The sequence below is a fragment of the Scatophagus argus genome, chromosome 4 (assembly GCF_020382885.2).
Source record: "Scatophagus argus isolate fScaArg1 chromosome 4, fScaArg1.pri, whole genome shotgun sequence".
In the NCBI taxonomy this organism is placed as follows: Eukaryota; Metazoa; Chordata; class Actinopteri; family Scatophagidae; genus Scatophagus; species Scatophagus argus.
The window spans coordinates 19,873,213-19,890,867 of NC_058496.1; the positions used below are offsets into that span (position 1 = coordinate 19,873,213).

Here is a 17,655-nt window from a genome sequence, read left to right on the forward strand (position 1 = left end):
TGTGTCTGTAGTTTGCAAGTAGGTTTCATAGTGACGTGTCACTTGGCTTACATCAGCATAAAAACAAGTAAATTGAGGTGAGGCTGAACTAGTGTGTCAGACACTGGGGACCTTGTTAGGTTGCGACATGACATCTACCATATTACTGTGTACTCTGGTACATAATATTTCAATATGTTTTGTTTCAGTGTACTGTGTTACCATTGCCATTCGAGAGTATTCTGATACGTGCACTCTGCATGTTTAAGCAGCAATGCACTGTCTAATGCTTTTCATATAGTAATTACAGAAATTCTTCAAGAAAGGGTTCAAGTGCCACTTTGGCTGCCTTACAATAAAATTGAAGAGAACATAGAAGTATAGAAGTGAAAGTTCAAAAGTATAACAGACTAAAAGGTCCATAACGCTGGCCTTAATTTGAGAAAATCATTAAAATAACCTTTGTGGATACTCGGATGATGATGAATTTATCAATACTGCTGTTGTATGTGATAAAGCAAACATCCAGTATTTTAAAGCATTGTTTTTTTCACTATATAAAAATTATTTGTTATAAATTTAGGAAATCATGCCCCCGCCTAACAATAATTGACTTTTCATACAGTTTATTCAGGAGGCTGGAAAGTACATTTGTACTGTCTTCTCTCTCCTGTCTCTCTCTCTATTTACTTGCAGATGAAAGCAGCACCCTTGCCCTGCCAGTAATCAGACTGCATTGCTTCTGTTCCTTTATAGGAGGTTTAGTAGGGGGTCATTGTATTTAGTCACTAATGAGCTGCACAATTTAAGGGGTCGTCAGTGACTGACGTGAACATACAGTAGTTTGCAACCGTTGGGAGCCGACTGTTATCACTGTGTGTCGAGCTGCATACATTAGTGTGATTAGTGACGGCTGCTGCAGTACAGGGGGAGGAAGGAAAAGTGTGTGTGGGGGGGTAAGGGTGAGCGATTGACAGGGAAGAGAGGAGGGGGGAGTGAGTGCTTCCTCTCACACTCTACAGTATGTGACCACCAGTCTGCTGCATTACTCTACAATTCCTTCAATTTCTCAGTAGTCTTCCACTCCCTCCCTATCTCCTCCGCTCTGTCTCTCTGTTAACAGTAATCTCCAGTCGCTCTCGCTGCCTCACAGCTTTCTGCCCTGCCACAGCATATCTCTCTCTCCTCTCGGCTCCACTCTCTCCCCAGTGAGGATGACAGCCCCGAATTTGATGAACCAGCGAAGCTCTCATTCTGGCTGGTGGCTTCCGAGGGACACCCCACATGAATGGGTTTACTGGACAAGGTGGTGCCGCGTCTAAGGAGCTTCACAGAAAATCCATAAGCTGTAGCAGTCTCCTTGTAAGTACTATACTATCTTACTTACAGTACTGCTCCTGTCAAAGATAAGGAAGGTGATGAGGGTGATGACTTGGTAGGGGAAAGAATGAAACGAGTATCTTTGCTTTACAGCTCTGGACTGCTACTGTGCATTGTTTTTTTTCTCCACCTCAGCATGTTGGAACTATTACCTGACTAATTGACTGAGTGACACTACAGCCAAGGATTTATGGAGTGATGAGATAGCATCAGCAGCACCGAGCTTATGCAGCAGCTGTATCGTTTCAATCAGGAGTGAGCGCTATTCTTGGTCACGACACAGAAATGCTGTGTCTTTATTTGCCCATCTCTCTTCATCGCTGCGCTTACTGTAGCATGCACTCATACAGATGGCTATCACTCCCTGGGGTGGTGTTCAAACTCTGCACTCTTTGTATATGGTCATGTTTTTCAGAAATCTTATCTTATGTACCAAGACCGAGGAAGTTTTGAGACAAACTTTATCTGAATGTCTATCATGCATGTCCATCACCATTTCCAAATGATCTCAGCTCACTTTGTACTTCCAGTTGGTGAGGTTAGATTCAGTCCAGAAAGCAAGCTGAAATTAAAAAGTACGACAGGACAAAGACTGTGGTTGGAGGGATGTATCTCTATGGTAACAGCAGGTTTTGCCAAGGGTAGAGGAGAGGTGAAGGAAGCTTGCTGCCTCTTCCTGCTGTCTATTCAGCTGGATCATAAATTACAGTCCTGACAGGACTTTTCAGAACAAAACAGAATGTTAATGAAGAGGACAGACAGAAAAAAATATACAAGATGAAGTGATATGTGATCACAGTATATACCAAGTTGTATAGAAGCTTTAGGTACAGCACTACGATGTGTTTCATTCTTAGCGCACAGTGTGCCTTATATGCTGCATAAAACATGTAGAATATATCTATTACATAAATGGTTAAAGGTTTGGCAGGAAGACTGTGCAGTCACATCTGTTGGTGTTTATTTTAATCTGTGTTTATCTGTTTGGGAAAGCAGATCAAATTGGTGGTAGATGGAACAGAGGAAATGAGGGACACCTGTGCATAGTCAAAAAGAAACAAACTCTCTGCAGAACACATCTGTCAATACTAATGTGAGTTGTGATGAGAGGGAGAGCTCTACTGCTCCATATCCTCAAGTGTCATTTTCCCGAAAGCCTCCTTTAGAAGCCCACACTGATCCTCTTTGTCATTTGGATTTGTGATATAATGATGCACTGGATTTTTGAAGTGCTTTCCCAAGTGCTCAGCACACTTTCATAGACTGTGATGTTCTGTTAGCCTGACTGCAACAAATGGGTAATGCATCAGTGCCAGAGGACTGAGGTGTAGTTCTGTGCCTTTGGTGGCCCCAGCAGAGAATAATGGGTTTTTAGTGACACATTTAACCCACCTTGTTATTGAGGATAATCGCTATGCAACAGCTTTTTCAATGAACAGCTGAGGAATAATATTAGTTAAAGCTGTAGTTGACTGGGTTTACGCTGTTTCTATTACAGCAAGTTCCCCTGGATACTTAAAACTGGATCCAAAGATATTAAATAAAACATCATGTCTTCCTGTAGAAAATTGTGGCTTGAGAACTGCAAGTGCAATTGCCAATTTTTAACCACTTTCAGGGGGATTTTTCCTTTACTGGCTCATATATGAAGAATAGCTGTTGCTGATCATTATTTATTTACTCCTTTGCATGTGTTGCTGTAACTATAAGGCCACAAGGATAAGAATCTCAAGTACCACTTGCAGCATCTCTGAGGCAGTTAGTTACACTTATGTGTGAACTGTGTACAATTTGATTTGCTCTTCTAAAAATACTTTTTAAAACTTCTGAAATGCAGGACTGTGTATTGTCAAGAATCTGGTGACACAGTACATATTACAATACAGGGGGTTACAGTTCAATGTCCTTCGATGTGAGCAAGGCAAAATATTGTGATTTATATTTTTAAATCTAATTTTAGGAAATAGCCAAGACCTTAACTTTTTTTAGGCAATCACGTTGTTACTCCTGTAACATCAGAGAACTACTTTTTGTGCAGGCTGTGCTATGAAACTAACATTTGGTTATATCAGCGAAACAAAAAAATAAATAAATAAATAACTACATTTTTATTATATTAAGTGTATTTATACCTTCTTTCCCTATTGAAATGTATTCAAATGCATGAATTGTGCTAACCAATGCAAATGCACTACACCTACTATGCACCTCTAAAAACATACAGCGATGTATTATCAAACAGATTCTGTGGGTGACGCTGCATTTACGGATTGGCTAGGGTAAATCTTCAAAGCTGGTGGTGTTTAGAAGGAAATTTCGGGGCTGAAAAACTACATTTGAGTTGGGTAACTGTTGTAATGGCAGAAGCCTGAGCCCGTAGTCTTTGTTGCGTGACTGTGGTACAACTAATTTGTTGTTGTCATGACAATTGGTGGAGAGGATGGACTGAAAGATCAAACTAGAGAGGAGTAGATGGGAGAACGACTGTGAGCTTGTTTTTAGAGAAGAATCTGTGCCACTACAGTGTTGCAACAGGTCTGTGATTCAGCGCTGCCTACAGCCCATACAGTAGCACTGGCCCCTGGTCACCCTGTAGACTGAATGTAGAGCAACACCATGACTGGGATGCAACCTCTATCCACTCTCCTCCTCTTCAACAACTCTGACTCACTGCCCAGCACATATTATTCAACCCACGAAAAAGAGCTCCTCGACTGAGTTGGAAGCCAATGTTCCTCAGCGAATAATACTGCTGTTCTGCTGTTGATTAGCTCCTCATAAACATGCATTCTTTGTGGAACATTTCTGATTGTAGGTACTGCAGTTGTATTGCTTGCACATACTGTAAAACCACGGAAAATAGATGGTGGTTCTTTGGACTGTGTGAAAATGTTAGGTTAAAATCGGCAAGCACAGATAGACTGGCTCAGTGGTCAAACCGGCTTTTCTGTAGTTGTAATGTGCTTTTTAAAAGTATAGTTATTAGTAACTGCTTTCAGGGAGCTAATTATTGCAAAGGAGGAGCCCAGCTGCACAGTCTGTTAGCTCAGCTCATTATGGGCAGTCAGCTAGCACTTGAGTCTTGGAGGAAGACAGCCAGATCTGAGTCCCATCTGGTCCCTCATGCTAGAATGGCACCGTATAACCACCAACTTTACCACTGGCTGGATGTTGAGGAAGTTCTCCACATTGTTAAGTAGTATACAACACTAAATTATGCAGTATTGTTGGTGTCTCATCACATATATATGTATGAGATTCAGTAGCGAGTTGGAGCTCTGAGAGGAGAGATGAACCAGGGGCAAGCATGATTCCTCTGTGTCTTGGAGGGCACCTGGGGATCTCATAACTACTTTACCACCCGGTTTGAGAGCAATAAATCCATTTTGACATCTCATCTGATCCAAACAGAATTTCAGCATGTGCCACTGATGCAACATGCTTACTGGCTGAAGATCAGGAGGTGCCAGAGAAAGATCACCTCAGCTAACGCTCTGCTTGTGCCATCATCACTCAGTACAAGCCACCTGCTCCTGCGTCATGTCATGCCAGTGAAGCTGGAGAGCTAGGCTGTGTTCTGATGCATCTCGGTCACACGCTGTGTGGCCTGCTGTGTTACTGAACAGTCGACCCCCCAAACGACCCTTAAGGCACAAGGCAGCAATCACATTTCTGGATGAAATAAGAGTAAGCACCAGAGTCATCTCTAAATGTCCACTGTTCACCTGCAATGTCTGCATAGTTTTCTTTTTGAACTCAAATCCTACTGAATGCCATCTTCTGGACAGCAGTGCTGCGATGGTTGTGCTTGTTACAGGCAGTATACACTAGAGCCCACATTTTACATGAACACATTCATGAAAAAGGTATAAACACATAACAATCCACTATGTTCACATATTAGTTGAACTGGAGCTGAGCATGTTACTGTTGGGAAGAGTGGGAGGTGAGCCTCTGCTTTTAATAGACATTCTCCCTCTGTCGCTCATTCTTCTGCCTGCTTCTTGATCACAAAAGCTGCCAAATATATCCAGCGGTGGTAAAAGAGGCTGTTGCGTGAACACAAGCAGGCTATTTATAGTCTCTGTTAAGCTAGAATACAAGCACTTATTTGGTCAGCGCAGTATGAATCTCTTGTGGTATACTCACTGAATTCTCAAACTGTGAACAACATACTTCTGCTAGTTTGCTTGATTAGCTACTTGTAATCAACATGGATTTATCAAGTTTTGATTGCAATATTCACAACTGCAATCTAGGGCTTAATGTATTACCTGGTCAATTTGTTTAATGAGAAAAATGGACACAAGTTCAATGGTCTGCTGTAACTTTTATGGTGAGTGTCAGAACACATACAGAAGGTAAATTGTTCACATTGACAGGCTAAATCTATACAGTATGATTATAAAAGGTAAGTGTTTTACGTAAGAGCATTGAGTCAGCCCTTCAGTGTTCAAGAGAGGTTGTGCATAAAGGCTGTTTACTGTCATGTGTTTCTCCCTTTTCACTGTCTCACATCCCCTCTTCACGTTCTCTTCTCCTACAGATTAGTGACTGCATCCATCAACATCTTTAGATAAGACTGTCTTCTTTGGAAAAACTTCATTAAAAACGCAGCCAGAATTGCCGGACACATGTCACAGGTATTACTCTTCACATGGTAAGAGTTTGTTTCCAGAGTGAGCTAAATGAGCCATCTGTTTGTCAGTTTGCCTTTACACTGTAGCTGAGTTGGTGTGTTTATGTATTTTAGTAATCAACATCACTCTGACTGTTTATAAAAATGGGGCCATCTTGGCAAAAATCTGTCACTGACGTACAGGCCACACATTTAAAAAAACAAGAATCAAGTACATTATTGGACACAATATGATCATTCTTTACAGGTATGCACTACTGATTGTGAAAAAATGTAAAATGATCGTTCACTTGCAATAGAAAAACTGAAAAGAGAGGTCAAACCAGGTTAATTAACATTATTTGTGACTCAACATTTTGGTGATGTGCTAGACATGGTTTGCACTGTTATGACATGCGTCTGTCCTCCCACAACTCAGTTATCAATTTTCATTATTCTTTGTCCTCCATATACAGCATTTTGTGTTTTATAAACTATGTTTTTGCCAAAGTTTCTTAATATCAGTGACAGAAAAGAAAGCAAACTTATAAATAATTGTCATTTTGTTTACTAAAGTTGCATTAATGTCTGTTTTCTACATTAGATGTGTTAAGTCTCTGTGGTAGAGATAATCTTTTGGTGGATTTGCTCTACTGGCTGGTGGTGAGATTCAAACACAGTTATGGGACAATTATACTGTTTTGTAACAAAATACTGAATGTAGAATTACCACGTGGTTCATATCATTCTGTCCAACAGCTTACAGTTTGTGTGAAGAAACTTGCCGAACAGGAAGTACTTCTCTTAGGGAATTACAGACCTATTCTTGTAAGACTTCTGGGTAATGGTCTTATGTAGAATCCATAATAATAACATAATCAGATCACAATACAACATTGCTGGATTGTCTCGTAAATGTGTTGGAAATTGTTGAATTGTTTTGTAAAGTATTTGGTGATTCTTTGCAGCAATGTCAGATTCCAGTACAATATTGACCCATTGCTTTTACTGGCTCCAACCCCATGCTGTGGCACCATGTTGTTGTGAGCATGTGTCTGTGTTCTGACTGTGTGTTAGCGATACACCAAGTCTAAGTGCTGTCACTGTGCATGGGTGGCTGTGCAGCAAGCCCTGCTGTTTCTTTGGTTTCCAGTGCTCAGGCCCTGTAATGCTGTAATGGCATCTAATTGTATCATCAATCGCTACCAATGACATGTGCTACCAAATAAATCCAGTCTTGCACACTTGCTCACACACACACACAGACAGAGTCATGCTTCCATCACTTTTGGGGACATTACATAGACTTAGAATTCTTTTCCTGGAGGCTTAACCACCACCTAACCATAACAATAAATATTACCTGCCCAATCCTAACCCTTAACTTAACCAAACCCTGACCTCAGCCTAACCTTAAAGCAAATCTTCATCCTAATATTTAATGATTTACATTATGGGGACTTGCATTTTGTCCCCATAACTAAAGTGGGAGTTAGGTAGGTTCACGATGTGACTGTGTAAACAGATTTTTGTCCCCACGACTACAGGAATACACATCCACACAGGCGCACACACACACACACACACACACACATGCAAACACCCACACCTTAACCTTCGCACAGCAATTCAAAGGACACCATTAAAAAACCTTATCTGCTTTACTTTCTTGTATCCAGGTTGAGCAGGAAATCTCACTTGTCCAGAGGAAGATGTCTGACCTTGAGTCAGTGTTGCAGCAGAAGGATATAGAGTTGAAGGCCTCAGAGACGCAGAGGACCATCCTGGAACAGGACCTGGCAACCTACATCACAGAATGTAGTGTGAGTAGGACTGTAGTTAATACAGCTGTGTTTGTGTGTGTGTGTGTGTGCGTGCGTGTGTGCTGGGGTGAAATAGGTTATCAGGATGGCAGGAGATTTATTAATATAATATGGGTGGACAAAATATTAGAAATACCTAGCAGCATAGCACAATCCATTTCAACAGCCCAGCATTTTTTAAAAATGTAGAATTGACACCTGTTTAAAACAGGTTCGACAAAAACTTCACGTTATCACCATTTACTGCGGAGCTGTTGCATTAGACTGTATTACTTTTAGCTCAATGTACTCAAGACGTCAACTGACTGAACACGTATATGTCTTGGCTTCAGAGCCTAAAGCGCAGCTTGGAGCAGGCTCGTATGGAGGTGTCACAGGAGGACGATAAAGCGCTGCAGCTTCTGCATGACATCCGGGAGCAGAGCAACAAGCTGCAAGAGATCAAAGAGCAGGTAGGACGGCGTCATGGGTGTCATCTTACTCCTGATATCATGGGATCAAAACGGAGGCACAGCAAAGCAAATCAATGATCAGCTACTTGACGTTACATTTAAGATTTCATTTGAGCTTTGTTCATTGTACAATTCTTGAAACATATAACAAATAGAGTGATCTCTCTTGAGTGGCAGAAATTTTCTTGTTTTTATGTCCTCCTATGACGTGGGAACGTCAAAGGAATGATTGTAAGGAGGAGAAGCAGGTTTACAGTATTTCCTAACGGCAGTCAGATGGAGCCGGTATAATCAAAACTGATTTTGCGGGGTCTAAGTGTTGATTAGGCAGGCACATGTTTCTTCAACCCCAAAAACTCTCTGCAGGGATGCAGCCAGCATAACATTAAACACCTCCTGTACAGCATGGTCAGAAATACCTCACGTTGCACTGCCATAATTATATGAGTTATTGTTAGCTTTTGAAATTCGTTTGCCAACAACAATATACAGTAAAAGGATGCAGTTTGTCTATACTGTTTCATTGAAAAAGGTTCATCATGTAGCTGTGAAGAGATTTCCAAGAGGTTTGTGAAATATAATCCAGACTGAGCTGGTTGTGCGATCTGTATTATAAAGTATACATAGTATAAAGACTGTTTATCAAGTGTCTGAGGGGTCAATTCAGTGTGCAATCAGGAATACTATTAACGGACCAACAGACTGGGGAGCTTTGCTGTAACCACAACCCTTAATTACTGAAATCTCATGTGATGAGTATGTGGCATGTATGAGTGTTTTTGTGTGTGCGTACATTTCTCCATGTGTGGCAGCGCCATGTGATCGAGTGTTACCAACTGCGAGAATTAAGCTGTTCCAAGACTGACAGTTTAGGACAACAGATAGAGAGCATGAAAAATTATCCTCCTGCTGCATTATGCACTATTTTTTTCCTGAAAAAAGGTAATAGAAAAGCAACCTGTTTTTTCACAGCCTACACGAGTGCTGGTTACCAAGCACTGAATACATTGTGCAGTGGTTGCTATGGTGATGAGAGCCCTATACCTACGAGTGGAGAGAGCACTGATGTAGTGGGCAGGCTGTCGTGATGAGGTGCTGGGGCCTTAGCTCATACTGTTTGAGAAATTTTTGACCATCATTTGAAATACCATCCTAAAATTTCTGATGATGTGTGTTAGAGGGATACACCCAGTCCTGAATGGAGCTTTTTGTTATCTGTTATCTCATTAAACTGCCCTGGTGAGACAGTGTTGAAAATCTAAAATTATTTCATAATATACTGAACTGTGCATACACATAACATTTCCAATGTAAAAAAATGCAATTTATTGGCATCATTCATTCTCATATATTGAAGTTCAAAAGTAACCTTTAGACATTACAATATTATAGTAGAAGGGGATCATTCACAAGGACCTTGAAACTGAGCTTTGGATGCACGACAGGAGAAGCCACTTGAAGTCACCCAGGCAAAAAGCCCCTTTAGAGAATACAGTTTTACACAGAACAGGACTGGGGATTTTGTCCCCTATCACTTACACTGGAAGGTATGAACAGATTGAATGATGAACAAGCATTTGGCAGACTTGACTAACACAGATTTGAGAAAATGTGAACCTATCCTTCGAGGATTAATTGAAACAATAATATGCAAGCTGTGTTTGAGGACACGTGTGTTTATTCCTGTTCTGAATGACCACATTTTGAGGAGAAGCATGTCTACATCTCTGATTTCTCTCCTCTGTGTGTGTGTGTGTGTGTGCGGTCTTGATACAAACTAATCATACAAACAGTGATAAGGGTGCACATGTTCGGACAGTCTCCTCTGGAAGGCTTTGATGGTGTTGCACGCAGTTGTACACACAAAAAGGTGATGGAAAAAATAAAAAAAAGAACTTAAAAGAGGAGAAGTTCAAATCCCACTTGCGTTGTCACTTCAACATACCTGGTCATTCACTAAATGAGGTAGGCATGTCGCTGTCACATTGTTTGACTTGGAAAGTGTTTTTGCATACAGACCCCCTAGTCTGAAATGGATTTCATACCACACTATTGTGTTTGCTTCTCATTTGAGGCCCTCAGAAGAAGGTATTTGATCATTTCCTCCTTGATGCTAATGTTAATTCTAGCATGTATAGCAGCTAAGGTTGATGAGCTGAGTATGACTTTTCCTTCACCTTGATTACAGCTACACAGAGCAAGCATGACTGTAGACATATTGGATTGCTAGTTTGTCATTTGTAGTGAGCATAGCTACCAAATAGACTGCTGAATTACCCAAGCTGAAGATGAGTTTGCCAGCAGGCTCTTTTTAGGCACCAGGTAAAATGAAACACTGTGAGCAAAATACTCACCACCACTGTCAGGATTGTCAGAAGCTGTAAGTAAAGATTCATGTTGGTCAACAGATTGTGCTTAATCTAAGCATCTCATAACAGGAAACGTGGATATCAAGCAAAATGACACTGTGAGGGGCAAACTCAGTGTGTCAGTGTTATGTTCTCTGCTACTATTGTATGTTTACATATATTTTTGCCTCATGGTATGTACTTTATAGTTACATGCTTATATTTGTCAGTCTTTTTTCAGGTATGTTTTTAGCTGTGTGGTGGTTTCTGTCTATCTTCCTGTGAAGTCCTCTTGGAACTGTATGTAACATTTAGGGTACTAAAGAAGTCATATCTTGTATGTGTACAGCTGATTGCGATTGTGGTGTAACTGGGGAGGAATTAAAAATATCAAACCTTCTCAAAGCAAACCTTCTATGAATCAATTAGGATTAAAACAAAATGATAGTCTAGGGCTAAAGTCTGTATCTTCCAATTTATATTAGTTTGTTGCTCATGCATATTATCTGGCTCTGTGTTTTTATTGGTGCCTCTCAGCAGGGTATTTACGCCAGCTAAATCCGGCATTTCATCTTGAAAAGCATCTGTCTCCCACGCTCTGTCATGTGACTGCAGTGGTTATCATTTTAATGCAGAAGCCATGCAGTGCCTGAACAACAAACAATAGAGATTGGATACAGATTCATTTTCAGAGAAAAGAAATCCTTGCCAGAGTTGTTAAAACCTGCAAATATTTGCAAGACATGAGAGCAAGGAAGTATGGAAAACTTGGGTTAACACAAACAAGGTGAAACAACTATGCTTGCAATTGTACAGGTCTATGTTTAAAAAGTCTGCAGTTCATTATTAAATGAATATAGACATAAAAGTTGTGTCTGCATTCATGTTAATAAAGTTAGATTTGCACTCAGTGCTAATGTATAGTGTGTATCATTAAGTCCTAGCAAATATGTTGAAGTGGTTTCCTTTCTTTAGAACAGAGCTGTCCGACGTGGGAGCTGTGGACCACAGTTGGCCCACCAGGTGTGGCACTATGTGTAGGATGTCAGTGAAGTGGGAGAACTTAGGATCCTAGTACGAGTTTGCATCTTAACAATACAATACAATACAATAGGTATTTGCTTTTGGACTGTGGCCCACCATTAAGTTTTGTCCCTCTAGGGGAACAATTTAGGCACCCCCGCTCTAAAGCAATTAGAAAGGCTTTTTTTTTGGTTCCCAACATTTTATATAATATTTATATTCAGAGGGCAGCACGGTGGTGCAGTGGTTAGCACTGTCGTAGGTTGCCTGAGTTGATGATCCATGTAGAAGACATGGAGATAAAGAAATGCAATGTCTGTACGAATGTACAGTACATGTAGAAAGTTTGTTCCCGTAAGTGTGACATGAGTGTGATATTAAAAGTTCTTATTTTATACCCTGTTTGGCTGCTTGGCTTACATGCTTTGCTCTTTTGATCTTGCTTTTGGAAAGGCTAAAGAATGTTTCGGTGCTGAGTATTGATTTTGCCACAGCCCCATGCATTCCACTACAGCACATACGTCAAACCGGTCCACAGGAGGGCCGGTGTGGCTGCAGGTTTTTGTGCCAACTAACCAAGAGCACACCGTTTGACCAATCAACTGTCTGAAGACGTTGATCAGTTGATTAAATGAGTCAAGTCTGGTGTGCTGCTACTTGGTTGGAAAGAAAACCTGCAGCCACACCGGCCCTCCTGTGGACCAGTTTGACATGCCTGCACTACAGCATGTGGAGTAACCAAGGCTTGTCTGTTTTTAGTTATGGTGATTATTGATGAAGGTCTGCCTTCATCTCTAGGAGGTATTAAATCTGTAAACTGTAGTATGAATTGATAGTGGTCACAGTTTTGCATGTGTTCATGTCTTAATTTGCTCTCAGTGGAGTGTTTTCAGTTTGAGTAAATGATCTGCAAATGATCTGCAATGACTAAATTCCAAGACCAGTGAGTATGCATGTTTTACCATTTCTTATTAAGGCAACACCTAAATGAGCCAAGGACAGAACATTTAATAAAAGAATACTGTTTCAGTACTCCACAAGGCTTTCGTTGTTGAAAGTTGAATTCTCTTGCCTTTAATTGTTACATGCTGAGTGACTCTTTTATAGCTGTTATTGACTTGGGAAGTCACAGCCTGATGAAAGATAGTTCCCAGGAGATTCAGTCAGTTCTCACTGATGAGAACTGTCAACCTGGTCTTGTGGAGCCAAAATAATCAGTCAGGCGTTGGCAATTTTGTACTGTGCACACCCACCTTACTGTTGTTTTTTCTTACCCGTTCCACACAGGTCTGTCCCTGTCCATCTGGAAGACCAACATGGGCTGGCTGCTTTACTCAAAGAACCATGGTTACATCTGTAACCTCCCGTTCCACCTTAACTTAATTATTTTAGCCTTGTTTTCACTATGTCTGATGTTGTCTACTTCACTTGTTCTAATGTGTGTTGGTAGAGCATCAGTCTCCCTGGATGCAGAGGGCTGCTACTTTTTATTAACCTGACAGACGGGCTGATGTGCCCTGTAAGCTGATGAGGACGTTGAAATTAGATCTGTTAGGCTGTGACTAATTACTATCAAACAGACATGTGCATTAAGCGATTCTGGCTGATCAAGTTTTTCTCTCCACATTCTGTTCCCTGTTCATTGACTTTTTTAAACCATTGTTGTGGGTATACTTGCTACCATATTTGAAGTGTTTCTTGTACTCCCATTACCAAAAACAATCACATTTATTGTTTTTAACAAAGGCTTTTAATTGCCTCCGCTGTCTTGAATTGTAAAAGCAGCATATCTAAAGTACATCTCTTATGAATGACGCACTGGCTTTTAACAAGAACATTTTATTCAAATAAAAAAAGGTTCAGGTCAAACAACACTGGACCTGATGAGAGCTTTTTTTCATTTAAGAGATATAGCAATTGCTCTGCCAATTTTTCTAAAATTTGCTGCACTGGTAGAAGGGCAGCCTTAATGGCTGATATAGTCAAATAGTCATGTTAACTGGATGAAGTGGTTACAAGTAGCCAGAATTCGAAAAGAGTGTCTCCTATTCCAGGGACACTTTGGCAGAGGTTTGTGTTCTAGTAAGTGTAATGCATTCTTAATTTCATCATATTGGAAATTTCCATTGTTAGTGTTGTGTATAGCTCTCCTCTCCTCTCCTCTCCTCTCCTTTCCTCTCCTCTCCTCTCCTCTCCTCTCCTCTCCTCTTATGCAGGGGGTTTCTTTGTCTTTTGCAGGAATATCATGCCCAGCTGGAGGAGATGCGAGTTTCCATCAGACAACTTGAGGAGGACCTGTCTGCTGCACGTCGCCGTAGCGACCTGTACGAGGCCGAGCTGAAAGAGTCTCGACAGACGAGTGAGGAGCTCAAGAGGAAGGCTGCCGACTACCAGCATAGGATGCAGAAGGTCTGCACTGTAACTAAAGCTGTCACACTGGAAGCAGTTTTGGCTCACATCATACAGTGATGTGCTGTACATGTTCTGTATTGGAGTACGGCACACAATCGCAGTGTAACTCAATGGAAACAATATAATATCATGATATTTAACGCAGATGTGGTCGTTATGACATTTCTTACTGTCTACTTGCCATGATCATTAGAGGGAGGGATCTCAGAGTTTCCTATATCTTCACAGGCCAAAGAGCAAGGCAAGGCAGAAGGAGAGGACCTGATTATGAAGTTGGAGAAGGTAGTTATATATATTATAAAGTTAATAAAATTCTGTGATTGGAGAGGACTACAAAAACATGTCTAGATAAGGGCATAAATATCACTCTTTACATGTAATAATGACTATATTTTTGTTCATGTTTCAGACCAATGCTGAGCAGCAGACAAAGATCCAGGATCTTCAAGAAAAGCTCAGCAAGGTAGAACATTTTTGCTGGGAAGATTCATGAATAATTTATATGGGCTTGTGCTTTCGTATGCAAGAGATGTAACAGCATTTTACACTTTCAGATGATTATATAAACCCCCTCTCTACCCTCCCTGACCTCCTCCTTTCTCTCTCTTCGTCTTCCTCTTAAACTGTGGTCAGATATGGTCTATGACCCGAATTAAGCTGTCTTTTAAAGCTAGAGTGACTGCTTAATTATCAGCAATCAAACAGTTTTGCCTCATTTGTAAAGATAATTTCATCCTAATTGTCTTTTCCTACAAATGAATATTTAAAAGTACCATCCGTTCTGAGAGCACATGAGGTTGTGCTGCTGATATTCAAGGCTGACTGAGCCCACATTTGGGGTAGGTTTGCTTCTGACTGCGAACCAGTTCATAAAATAATCAGTAGGGTAGGACTTTATGGTTAAAATAACTTTGTTTGTTACAGTTTTCAAAGGAGTTCATATTAGTAATATATAGGAGCTGCATATACAACTAATGAATTTCATATATTCGATTTGTTATTATACACAATTATTGTATTAGTGCAAGTTTTTACAATTTATATTTTGACTCTGTTCTTTTAGTTAGTGTAGTTATTAACCATTGCCATGTTGTATCACAGATAAGACACATTTTTTAAGTTAGACATGATTAGTAAAGCCTTTCTGTGACATTTAGGCTTGTGTAAACAACAGACACACTTCTTAACTGATCATTTTCATTTAACCCCTAGTCGGTAAAAGCCAGTGCTGAGGCCACAGACCTCCTTCAGACTATGAGAGCAGCCAAGGAGCGCATGGAGCGAGATCTGGAGAGGCTACAGAACAAGGAAGACTCCAGTGACAGCCTGCGTCGACGCCTCCGTGAGACTGAGGTACCTCACACACAGTACAAATAGACTCAGCCTGGTATATATATGTTCTGTTTCTTTCATAAGTCTGTGTTTAATGTCATTTGTTGTTCAACATCACGCACCTCTTTGTTTAAAGTGTTGCAGAAATAAATCTGGCTTGAGTATCTGTTAAGCACAAAAAGTGCATATGTATAAGCATGTTGTTTTTACACCTTTCCAAGCAACATTTGTGATGTGAGGGTATGACAGCATGGCAGATAGTCTCAATGTTTGTTTAATATGATCATATTTTTTTTTTAATTGAGTTCCTGCCAAAAAACAAAAAAACAAATATGAAATTGAGTTTTAACAGAACAGTTTTGTTTACTGAAGTCCTTCAGTGTTATTATCAACAAGTGAGTCTTTTCTGTTAGCAGGGGCTTGTGTGCCATGAAGCACACGCAGGTACAAGCATTAACATCAACATCGTCTCATAAATATACAGATATGCAGATATGTCAAATGCAGAACCGAATGCTGGCCTAGTCTCTCAGAGCATCAGCTTAAATAATGTCTGATCATCATGTATACATCATGTGTTCATTCATGCAGTGTCCATAGTTACATCTACATTATACTTTCTTCTTTTGAAGGGTTGTTATAAGATCTTCTAAAATGCTTCATGTGTAAATTTGGTCATTAGCATAGGTTAATTTGGACAGAAGAGTGAGAGGAGTGATGAAAGTTAAACAGCTCTGACAACCTCTCACACATCACACATGCAAATGGGTTCTTTGGAGCCATTATGAGGAACTTGGAATAATGAGATATAAACATTGCAGAGGTACACCAATAACAAGTCAAATGGATGTGCCTGCTAGAGTATGTCTTCTATTCTTCCTTGAAGAGGAGTCTAATTAGCATTTCTGCAAAATGTACTCTGACATCCAGAAATAGCACTATTATGTATAATCATTTTTTTGCACTGAGGTTATATTTTTAATACTTAAAGAAACACTGTAAGTCAGTCTGTGTGTGTGTGTCACTTGTGCCCGTCGTGTGTGCAGGATGGTAGGAAGACTCTTGAGAACCAGGTGAAAAGGTTGGAGATTGTCGAGCGTCGAGAGACTAAACTGAAAGACGAGATCCAGGGCAAGGCCCAGCAGATCCAGCAGATGGCAGATAAGATTCTGGTAACTCACCTTTTGCTACTTGTGTGGAGCTAAAATAATCAGAGGAGGTGTGAGATAAACATAACTCATTGTCATCATTGCAGAGGAAGTGCTATTTTACATAATCCTTCTGAAAAACCTCAGTTTATCATTTATTATATCTATGGATGATCTGGATGTAAACTGTTATTTCTGCTTACTCGGGGCACAGAGTTACCCCATACAATAATAAATTTTGCAAATTATTTTTCCATTTTAAACCCCCCCTACAGGCAAGGTACACCCACACACTAGCTTTTCATTAGTGTACCTACTTAGTGTGGGTGTGTACAGCTTGCCCATGAATGACACTTTTCTCTCACTGTCCTGTTAGTTTTGTAGCATCTGTTAGGGCGTGATGATCAATTCTATGTAGAAAGACTCCAGTTCATATTAGATCATGGAGCTTAGTCATGTTGCTTAAGCCCAGCATACCTAGTCCCAGCTTCAACCTGCTCAGAGATCTGTATAGCCACAATAAGACCTCTGTGTAGGTGTACAGGATATTAGATAATAGTTAATAAGACATAATAATTGCTGTGTTCCATTTAGCTGAACCTGTTCCAGGGCTTGGGTATTGTGCATTAGTTCCACCTATGCTTTTCTCACTGGAACAAGCGAAAATGGTCACAGGGTCAGGTTGATCTCAATGCCGTGCATGACATTGTTGTCGTGTTTTATTATGTAGTGGATGACGCATGTGTATTTTCGTGCAGGGGCTAGAGGAGAATCTGAGAGAGACCCAAGCCACAGCACAGCGATTGGAGACTCATCTGAAGCAAAAGGAGAAGCTCTATGAAGACAAGATAAAGGTTGAATTTCAATACACATAAATACTCACACACATACAGACAACAAAAAACAGTACAACAAAAAACAACAGGCAGGTAAATGTATTGCATTCACTAGGGTTGCAGTGGTATACTATGAAACCGGGTTTCATAGTATTCTGATATGTACAGTGTCTTATCTAAGGCATTGAAGTATCAAGTTTCATGTTTGTCAGGACTTAATATTTTATAAATTATGATAAAGTGTTGAACCAGTCAAAAACCCTTCTGTTTTCTTTTCAGGTCATTGCAAGTGTGCTATACTTTC

The 17,655-nt window shown here is 40.3% G+C and overlaps 1 protein-coding gene and 1 long non-coding RNA gene across 2 annotated transcripts in view; both read left to right on the plus strand.

Moving 5' to 3' along the window:
• Positions 1 to 17,655, plus strand: part of LOC124057782 — a 1,110,263-nt gene that overhangs the window by 392,988 nt on the left and 699,620 nt on the right. The window lies entirely within an intron of this gene.
• LOC124057778 (citron Rho-interacting kinase) overlaps positions 5,906 to 17,655 on the plus strand; it is a 43,591-nt gene continuing 31,841 nt past the window's right edge. Inside the window, exons 1-9 of the mRNA XM_046386332.1 lie at positions 5,906 to 6,002; positions 7,657 to 7,800; positions 8,133 to 8,252; positions 13,862 to 14,032; positions 14,264 to 14,317; positions 14,445 to 14,498; positions 15,248 to 15,388; positions 16,414 to 16,539; positions 17,274 to 17,369. Coding sequence (XP_046242288.1) covers positions 5,994 to 6,002; positions 7,657 to 7,800; positions 8,133 to 8,252; positions 13,862 to 14,032; positions 14,264 to 14,317; positions 14,445 to 14,498; positions 15,248 to 15,388; positions 16,414 to 16,539; positions 17,274 to 17,369 — 915 coding nt within the window. The 5' untranslated portion in view covers positions 5,906 to 5,993. The remainder of the gene's footprint in view (positions 6,003 to 7,656; positions 7,801 to 8,132; positions 8,253 to 13,861; positions 14,033 to 14,263; positions 14,318 to 14,444; positions 14,499 to 15,247; positions 15,389 to 16,413; positions 16,540 to 17,273; positions 17,370 to 17,655) is intronic.